Source organism: Blennius ocellaris (genome assembly GCF_963422515.1).
Source record: "Blennius ocellaris genome assembly, contig: SCAFFOLD_91, whole genome shotgun sequence".
In the NCBI taxonomy this organism is placed as follows: Eukaryota; Metazoa; Chordata; class Actinopteri; order Blenniiformes; family Blenniidae; genus Blennius; species Blennius ocellaris.
The window spans coordinates 16,499-25,656 of record NW_027662172.1 but is presented as its reverse complement, the minus strand read 5'-3'; the positions used below and the strand labels follow the sequence as shown (position 1 = coordinate 25,656).

At 46.8% G+C, this 9,158-nt stretch overlaps 1 protein-coding gene across 1 annotated transcript; it reads left to right on the top strand.

The window, feature by feature from the left end:
* Positions 1-1,361: 1,361 nt before the first annotated feature.
* cyb5a (cytochrome b5 type A (microsomal)) lies at positions 1,362-8,718 on the top strand. Its single transcript, XM_080521621.1, has 5 exons — positions 1,362-1,598; positions 5,389-5,517; positions 5,592-5,621; positions 5,709-5,743; positions 7,925-8,718. Exons 1-5 carry the CDS (start codon positions 1,476-1,478, stop codon positions 8,007-8,009), a joined length of 402 nt encoding a protein of 133 aa, XP_080377747.1. The 5' UTR covers positions 1,362-1,475; the 3' UTR covers positions 8,010-8,718.
* Positions 8,719-9,158: the final 440 nt, after the last annotated feature.

Here is a 9,158-nt window from a genome sequence, read left to right as displayed (position 1 = left end):
TCAGGTCACATGTCACAGCAACACAACCTCAACAGAGTTCTACTGCTGCAGGAGAAATGCGGTGAAAACAACACTTTTAACAGAATTCATCAACTTATAGGGACTTTTTACAACTTGTAGGATCCAGGATGATTCTATGTGGAAGTAGGACCTCAGCAAGGCCTCGCGCCCTCGGAGAGAGAAATAATAATAAAAGTCGCAGGATCGCGTGAGAAGTGAGCTTCCTTGAAAGTGTTCGACCTCAGCTGAACTTTGGCCCCGCCCACAGGCCCCGCGCGTGACTGACAGGAACAGGAGCCAATAAGAGCGTCTCAATGCTGCCGACGGAAAAGAAACCCACCAATGGAGGAGCCTGGTCGGCGGGTAGTGGGCGGGGCTGAAGTGGCCGGGTGAGGAACTTTTAGAGCTCGTGAAGCTGCAAGAAGAAAAACCGGAAACAGCCAAAACAACAGGGAAGACCTTCAAATTTAAACCCCGATCCAGCAAAAATAGAGAAACTGGAAAAGAAAAAAATAAATACTAAAAATAATAGTGGGGTTTAAGATTCTAAAAACACTACTATTACAGACAATTTAGGATATTAACATTTTGACTTAATTACAAATGTTTAGTGTCAAAAGCTTATTTTTCTCATTTAAACTGGAAATTACTCTAGACAAAATGAATAAGTCAAGGTTTGTTTTTTCTAATAATTGTATATGCTTACATGGTTGGACATACCTTGTAACGAACATACTGAAAATTGGCAAATAAATAGACTCACAATAGAATGGAAAAATACCATAAATGGTGTTGAATTACCAAAAAAAATTATAAACCAACATAACTAATAAAATAAAAAGAGAGAAACTTGCCTTTAATGAAACAGAAAACAAGTCAAAAAAAGACAAAATAGCCACCAATGTGACATTTACAGAAGTGCTAAACACTGAAAAATGCCCCAGAAAAGACATGACAAATACCAACAAATAGATCAAGTGGTCATTGAGAGTACAGAAAAAATTAAACAAAGAAACACAATATAATCATAATGACTTGTCTGGTTTATTTTGTAGGTGGGCAAAAAAACCACCAACAATAACAACGGTAAGATGTCTGATTGTGACTTTAAAGTTCGTATTCTGAGAATAAAATTAGAATTAAAACAATTTGTAACTACAGTATACTTTTTTAAGTGGCCTTAATCATCTTTCCGCGGTTTGTATGAATATGTCAAATAGTTCCTGTGTTTTGTTGGACACTGTATTAACTCCCAGAGACCATTATTGTGAAGGCCTTGGCGCGTACTTCCGGTGTGCTCAGGTGCGCTGCCGACCTGTTTGGCAGCTCAGACTGAAACTGGTCTTTGGGTTAAATGTCGCCGTGCTTCTTATCGAGTCGCCGCCTCTGGGATTATAAAACCCGCGCAGCGCTGCAGACGCTCACAACATCTGGAAGCACAGAAACCGCACGAGACGCACTTCTGCTGGGACGTCATGGGCGAGAAGGGACAGAAGAAGTACTTCCGGCTGGCGGAGATCGAGGAGCAGAACACCTTCAAGTCCACCTGGATCGTCATCCACAACCTGGTCTATGATGTCACCAGGTTCCTGGAGGAGGTGAGGACACACTGCGGACGTGGGGGAAGACAGGAGCTCGTCCAGTGTTTTCCAATGGGACACCCAGAGGGACTCCTAGAGGGTGTCCCTCTGGGACTCTGGGAGTCCCGACTCCCAGAGTCCCAGAGGGAGTCCTAGAGTACCAGAGGAACTCTTAGAGTCCCAGAGGGAGTCCCAGAGGGAGTCCCAGAGGGACTCCTAGAGGTTGTCCCTCTGGGACTCCCAGAGGGACACCCTCTAGGACTCCCTCTGGGACTCTAGGACTCCCTCTGGGAGTCCCGAATCCAAGAGGGAGTCCTCGAGGGAGTCCTAGAGGGGCACCTAGAGGGAGTCCCAGAGGGAGTCCTAGAGGGACACCCAGAGGGAGCCCTAGAGTCCAGTCCAGCTGAACCACCAGAGGAGGTTGAACTTCACATTAAAAGCTGTTGGCCTCTGACAACGGATCACCTGCACACTGCTGCTGCACCATCATCAGAATAATAATATTCCAGCACTCTTCAAGTGCTACAGACGTATATTACAACCGGTCAAGTTTAGGATGTGGTGGCGAGGGGTGGCGAGGAGGGCGAGGAGGGCGAGGAGGGCGAGGAGGGCGAGGAGGGCGAGGAGGGCGAGGAGGGTGAGGAGTGGCGAGGAAGGGTGAGGAGTGACGAGGAGTGACGAGGAGTGGCGAGGAGGGCGAGGAGGGCGAGGAGGGTGAGGAGGGCGAGGAGGGCGAGGAGGGCGAGGAGGGCGAGGAGGGCGAGGAGGGCGAGGAGGGTGAGGAGGGTGAGGAGTGGCGAGGAAGGGTGAGGAGTGACGAGGAAGGGCGAGGAGGGCGGCGGACTTTAACGCTGAAACTGGTGCAAAGAACAAGACATTCTCCAGAAAGTCAGGTTCCTGCCGGTACCCTGTTGGGGACAAATGAAGTTTGTAGAAAGGTTCTTGAGGAAGTGTTCAGTCTGAGGACCTGAGTGAAAACAGGCAGCAGCAATGAACCAGTCACTAAAGACGTGCAGCCAATCAGGACTGGTTTCATGGAAAACAAAAAGAAAACACTTCATTTTGCTAACATGAGTTCAGTTGAAGAAAAGAAAGGAGCACCAGGAAGAAGCACTTCCCTAACTAACCCTACCAACCCTAACCAACCATAACCAACCCTAACCCTAACCAACCCTAACTAACCCTAACCAACCCTAACCAACCCTAACCCTTCTGCAGGCCGTCACAGTTCTAATCTGGTTTATGAGTTAGAACGGTTTATGGACCAATAAAACAACCACTGGGGGAAAGACAACGACTATGATATTGATTAACTGGTAATCATTTACAAGTATAAAGTACACACCCTTTCCCACAGGAGATTGAAATACTCTTGCCTAGAGAAATACTCATTTGAGTATTTGCTGCTTCCACCTTTTAAATCTAATTTTCTTTGACGTTTCTGAGGCCGTTTGAACGTTTTGCTCATGTTGATGAAAGATCCTGTAGAATTTACCACAGGAAGGAGTAAATACCATGTATTTCACACTACTGCAGTAAATACCATGTATTTCACACTACTGCAGTAAATACCATGTATTTCACACTACTGAAGCGTCACACTTTTGAACACTTAAAAATCGATCGGGTCTTTTGGTTTATGAGGTTTTGATGAATTTCTGGAAGTGGTGAGCTCAAGTCTGAGGACCTGAGTGAAAGCAGGCGGCGGACAAGGGAAGTCAAACAGGAAAAACAAGAAGAAACTCAGAAACAAACCATGTTAAAAGAGGCAGAACACGTTTGTTCATCTTAAAGAAGTGAAGCTGATAATGACTGAGGCCCAGAGCAGCTCCAGGTGGAACCCCAGAGCAGTGGAACCCCAGAGCAGCTCCAGGTGGAACCCCAGAGCGGCTCCAGGTGGAACCCCAGAGCAGTGGAACCCCAGAGCAGCTCCAGGTGGAACCCCAGAGCGGCTCCAGGTGGAACCCCAGAGCAGTGGATCCCCAGAGCGGCTCCAGGTGGAACCCCAGAGCAGTGGAACCCCAGAGCGGCTCCAGGTGGAACCCCAGAGCAGCTCCAGGTGGAACCCCAGAGCAGTGGAACCCCAGAGCAGCTCCAGGTGGAACCCCAGAGCGGCTCCAGGTGGAACCCCAGAGCAGTGGAACCCCAGAGCGGCTCCAGGTGGAACCCCAGAGCGGCTCCAGGTGGAACCCCAGCTCCGTCCTTGACTTCATACAGAAGAGGACGGTTGGCTTTCAGCTTTCAGACACGTTCCGTCGTCTCACTGGAGAATTAAAGTCTGTTGGGAATTACATTGTGAAGGTTTTTAAAAATGAACATCCTGCATTGCTGATTGGCTCAATTTCTTTAAAACAACTTAACATTTCAAATATTCGATTAATTTTAATCAATTGTAGTCACTTTTAGTGTATTGTTGTATTTGTTATTTCTGCTCATATTAACCTTTGAAGCCACTTTGATATTTTATATTGTTTAAATTAGACAGAAGACCCCAAAAAAAGTTTTTTTTCTATGTTGTGAATATCTACAGACAATTTCTATGACAAAAGAAGAAAAGAGCCACTTTGGCGACGCTGCTGCTGATGTGATCATGTTGTTCCTCCAGTAAACAGCAGTTTGCTGAGCGCGTTGTGTAACGCTAAGCTAACACGTCGTCACTTCATAGAACAAACAACTATTGTGATTGTAGCTCACTTACACATTTTCAAAGTGGTCATTGGAGACTGTTCCTGCCATGTGAAAAGGGTTAGGGTTACTTTAGAACTTGACTTCAAACATGTAAATGAAGCAGCGTCTCAGGATTTGTTCTGTTCCTGGTCTACGTGGTGGAAACAGACACACAATGACTCAGCGTTTGGACTTCGCCCGTCGGAGGGCTCGCCTCCCCTCCTCCACTCCCCCCCCTCCCCTCCCCTGTCAGGCTGTGCAGAGGTCAGGGTTGTGTCCAGGTGTACCACTAGGGGGCGTTCAGGTCCCTTCTGCTCCAAAGTTCAAATCAGGAGATCATTTGATCTGAGCCCCGATCATTTGATCAAGCTTGTCTGGACTCGGGACGGCAGCATATCCCAGAATGCATCTGGCAGCATGTCCCAGAATGCATCTGGCAGCATATCCCAGAATGCATCTGGCAGCATGTCCCAGAATGCATCTGGCACCATATCATCAACCTGGTGAACCGGTCCTGTACCTGGTGAACCAGTCCTCACCGGTCCTGTACCTGGTGAACCGGTCCTGTACCTGGTGAACCAGTCCTGTACCTGGTGAGCCGGTCCTGTACCTGGTGAACCAGTCCTCACCGGTCCTGTACCTGGTGAGCCGGTCCTGTACCTGGTGAACCGGTCCTGTACCTGGTGAACCAGTCCTGTACCTGGTGAGCCGGTCCTGTACCTGGTGAACCAGTCCTCACCGGTCCTGTACCTGGTGAGCCGGTCCTGTACCTGGTGAACCGGTCCTGTACCTGGTGAACCGGTCCTGTACCTGGTGAACCGGTCCTGTACCTGGTGAACCAGTCCTGTACCTGTAACCATTTCATTCAAGTCCAGTCACACTTCAGATGTTTTCTTCAGTTAAAATGGTTCACAAGTTGTTGAGTCCAGTTTAACAGCAACTAACCAGCAACTAACCAGCGGGAATGAAATTAACTACAGTTAATGTGTGTGTGTGTGTGTGTGTGTGTGTGTGTGTGTGTGTGTGTGTGTGTGTGTGTGTGTGTGTGTGTGTGTGTGTGTGTGTGTGTGTGTGTGTGTGTGTGTGTGTGTGTGTGTGTGTGTGTGTGTGTGTGTGTGTGTGTGTGTGTGTGTGTGCGCAGCACCCCGGGGGAGAGGAGGTTCTAAGGGAGCAGGCGGGAGGAAACGCCACCGAGAGCTTCGAGGACGTCGGACATTCCACCGACGCCCGAGAGATGGCGAGCAGCATGGTGATCGGGGAAGTGCACCCGGTGAGTGTGTGTGTGTGTGTGTGAGTGTGTGTGTGTGTGTTATTCTAACACTTTGTGTTTGTGTGCGTCTGCAGGACGACCGACACAAGATTAACAAACCTGTGGTGAGTCACTGGAGATTCTGACCAACGCTGCAGTGCATTATGGGAAATGCTGTTTTCAGTGACGTCACTGTTTTTTTCTATTCACAGGAAACTCTGGTGACTCCTGTCAATGAAGAGACCAGGTACACACACACACACACACACACACGTGTAACTAGTTATTAATGTCTTGTATTCATTTCATATTCACTAGTTTCTGTTTTGAACCTGCTGGTAAAAATTGGTTTGATTGACATCTCGTCTGTCTTGTATTTACGTTTGTTGGTAACCAGTAGCTAGTTATCTGAACAGCAATATATTTCTCTGTCCTAGTGTTTGTTTCTGAGCGTATTGTGTAAACGACGTGATGCTGCTGTTTGTTTCTGAGCGTGTTGTGTAAACGACGTGATGCTGCTGTTTGTTTCTGAGCGTATTGTGTAAACGACGTGATGCTGCTGTTTGTTTCTGAGCGTATTGTGTAAACGACGTGATGCTGCTGTTTGTTTCTGAGCGTATTGTGTAAACGACGTGATGCTGCTGTTTGTTTCTGAGCGTATTGTGTAAACGACGTGATGCTGCTGTTTGTTTCTGAGCGTATTGTGTAAACGACGTGATGCTGCTGTTTGTTTCTGAGCGTATTGTGTAAACGACGTGATGCTGCTGTTTGTTTCTGAGCGTATTGTGTAAACGACGTGATGCTGCTGCATGTTTCTGAGCGTATTGTGTAAACGACGTGATGCTGCTGTTTGTTTCTGAGCGTGTTGTGTAAATGACGTGATGCTGCTGTTTGTTTCTGAGCGTATTGTGTAAACGACGGGATGCTGCTGTTTGTTTCTGAGCGTATTGTGTAAACGACGTGATGCTGCTGTTTGTTTCTGAGCGTGTTGTGTAAACGACGTGATGCTGCTGTTTGTTTCTGAGCGTGTTGTGTAAACGACGTGATGCTGCTGTTTGTTTCTGAGCGTATTGTGTAAACGACGTGATGCTGCTGTTTGTTTCTGAGCGTGTTGTGTAAACGACGTGATGCTGCTGTTTGTTTCTGAGCGTGTTGTGTAAACGACGTGATGCTGCTGTTTGTTTCTGAGCGTGTTGTGTAAACGACGTGATGCTGCTGTTTGTTTCTGAGCGTGTTGTGTAAACGACGTGATGCTGCTGTTTGTTTCTGAGCGTATTGTGTAAACGACGTGATGCTGCTGTTGTTCCAACGTTTGTTTTTATCTGCACTGGAAAATAACAAGAAACAGTGTCCTTGTAGCAACTAGTCTGATTAGCTACTTTAGTAAATATTAACATCTTGGAGATGGTGGTGAGACTGGTTAGTTAATATAAACTATTTGTTTCTGTCTTGCAGCAATTGATATAACTGGTTGGTTAGATATTAACTAGTTATCCCCATTTATAGCTGGTGTTCAAACTCAAATCAATATTAACCAATTGTCTCCTTTACTGTCAGTCTAACTTGTTGGAAACTTGATTATTAACTAGTTGTGTCTTTCTCACAGCTACTTGTTTAACTGGTTTAGCTGGTGGTCCGCTAGTTAGATGGTAATAAGCTTCAGCTGGTCATCTAATCAGTTAGTTGAATGTTAACATATTATATCTCCTACCTTGATAGTTGTTGATTAGTTAGTTAGTCTTTCAATAGGAAGTCGTTTATTTATGTTGTGGAACTGGTTGGCTACTTAAACAGTAACTAGTTGCTTCTGTCATAGCTGTTGTTTAGCTGATTAGTTAAATACTAACTAGTTGTCTTCTATAGCGGTTGGTTGGTTGGTTGTTAAACGCTAACTAGTTTCCTCTCTCACAGCTGGTTGGTTGGTTGGTTGTTAAACGCTAACTAGTTGCCTCTCACAGCTGTTTGGTTGGTTGGTTGTTAGACACTAACTAGTTGCCTCTCACAGCTGTTTGGTTGGTTGGTTGTTAGACACTAACTAGTTGCCTCTCCCTCACAGCTGGTTGGTTGTTAGACACTAACTAGTTGCCTCTCCCTCACAGCTGGTTGGTTGGTTGTTAGACACTAACTAGTTGCCTCTCCCTCACAGCTGGTTGGTTGGTTGCTAGACACTAACTAGTTGCCTCTCCCTCACAGCTGGTTGGTTGGTTGTTAGACACTAACTAGTTGCCTCTCCCTCACAGCTGGTTGGTTGGTTGCTAGACACTAACTAGTTGCCTCTCCCTCACAGCTGGTTGGTTGGTTGCTAGACACTAACTAGTTGCCTCTCCCTCACAGCTGGTTGGTTGGTTGCTAGACACTAACTAGTTGCCTCTCCCTCACAGCTGGTTGGTTGGTTGCTAGACACTAACTAGTTGCCTCTCCCTCACAGCTGGTGGTCCAGCTGGGTGATCCCGGCCCTGGTTGCGTTCATCGTCACGCTGATGTATCGCATCTACGCCGGCGGAAGCGAGTGACATCACCACCCACGCAGCCGTGATGTCACCAGCCGATGTCGCGTGCGGATGCCGTGAAGCCTCCCAGCTCAACTGACCAATCACACGGCTTCACCGGGACGAATCTCTCCCGGGTTGCAAAATGTTGTATTTTTGGAATAATGGAAGTCGCCGCTTGTATCTTTTGTAACAGAATGTAAACAAGATGATCGATATGCAGTTTGGCAGCATTAGCGTAGCACTGCTAGCGCTGCACAGCACTGATGCACAATTTGCTAGCGGAGCTTCCCAGTGCCGGCGGCGCAGCGAAACTCCGTCTGCTCTGCTTTTCTTTATTTCTCCACGCCGATGGCAGACAAAGCTCCGACAAGCCTTCAGGTCTGGAAGTGAGTTTCTCCTCTAATCACCCAGCAGGAACCCGTGAAGAAATGCAACGTCGACGGTTTTCCATACCGTTTCCTGTCGGCACCCTCGAAGCTGAAAGACAAATTCTGCTCGTTCAGGTTTTCTAAGTGTCTTTTACCGGATGAAAACTGTGAAAATAACCGCATATCTGATGCTAACAGCTGCCGTCCAATCAGAAAGTCCTTCCAGCAGCAATGCATTATGGGTTTGTACTTTGATACAGGTGGCAATGTGGAGGTCGTCTGGTCTAATCTGTGATTGATGATGATGTTGGTGTCGAGGACCAAAGACCTGCTGAAGCTACAGACCGAAATAAACTCCTTGATTCTGACGTCTCGTCTTTTACTTGCAGCTTCGCTCTCGTTGATCTGGTCGAGTGCAGCTGACGGACATCTTGTCTTATAACGACCACATAGTGAAACTTAAATCACTGCTCGTGTCTGGAAAAAGACATGTAGGGAGGAAGATGCTCTATAATCTGATGTTAGAGGAGGAAGATGCTCTATAATCTAATGTTAGAGGAGGAAGATGCTCTATAATCTAATGTTAGAGGAGGAAGATGCTCTATAATCTAATGTTAGAGGAGGAAGATGCTCTATAATCTAATGTCAGAGGAGGAAGATGCTCTATAATCTAATGTCAGAGGAGGAAGATGCTCTCTAATCTAATGTCAGAGGAGGAAGATGCCCTATAATCTGATGTCAGAGGAGGAAGATGCTCTATAATCTGATGTCAGAGGAGGAAGATGCTCTCTAATCTAATGTC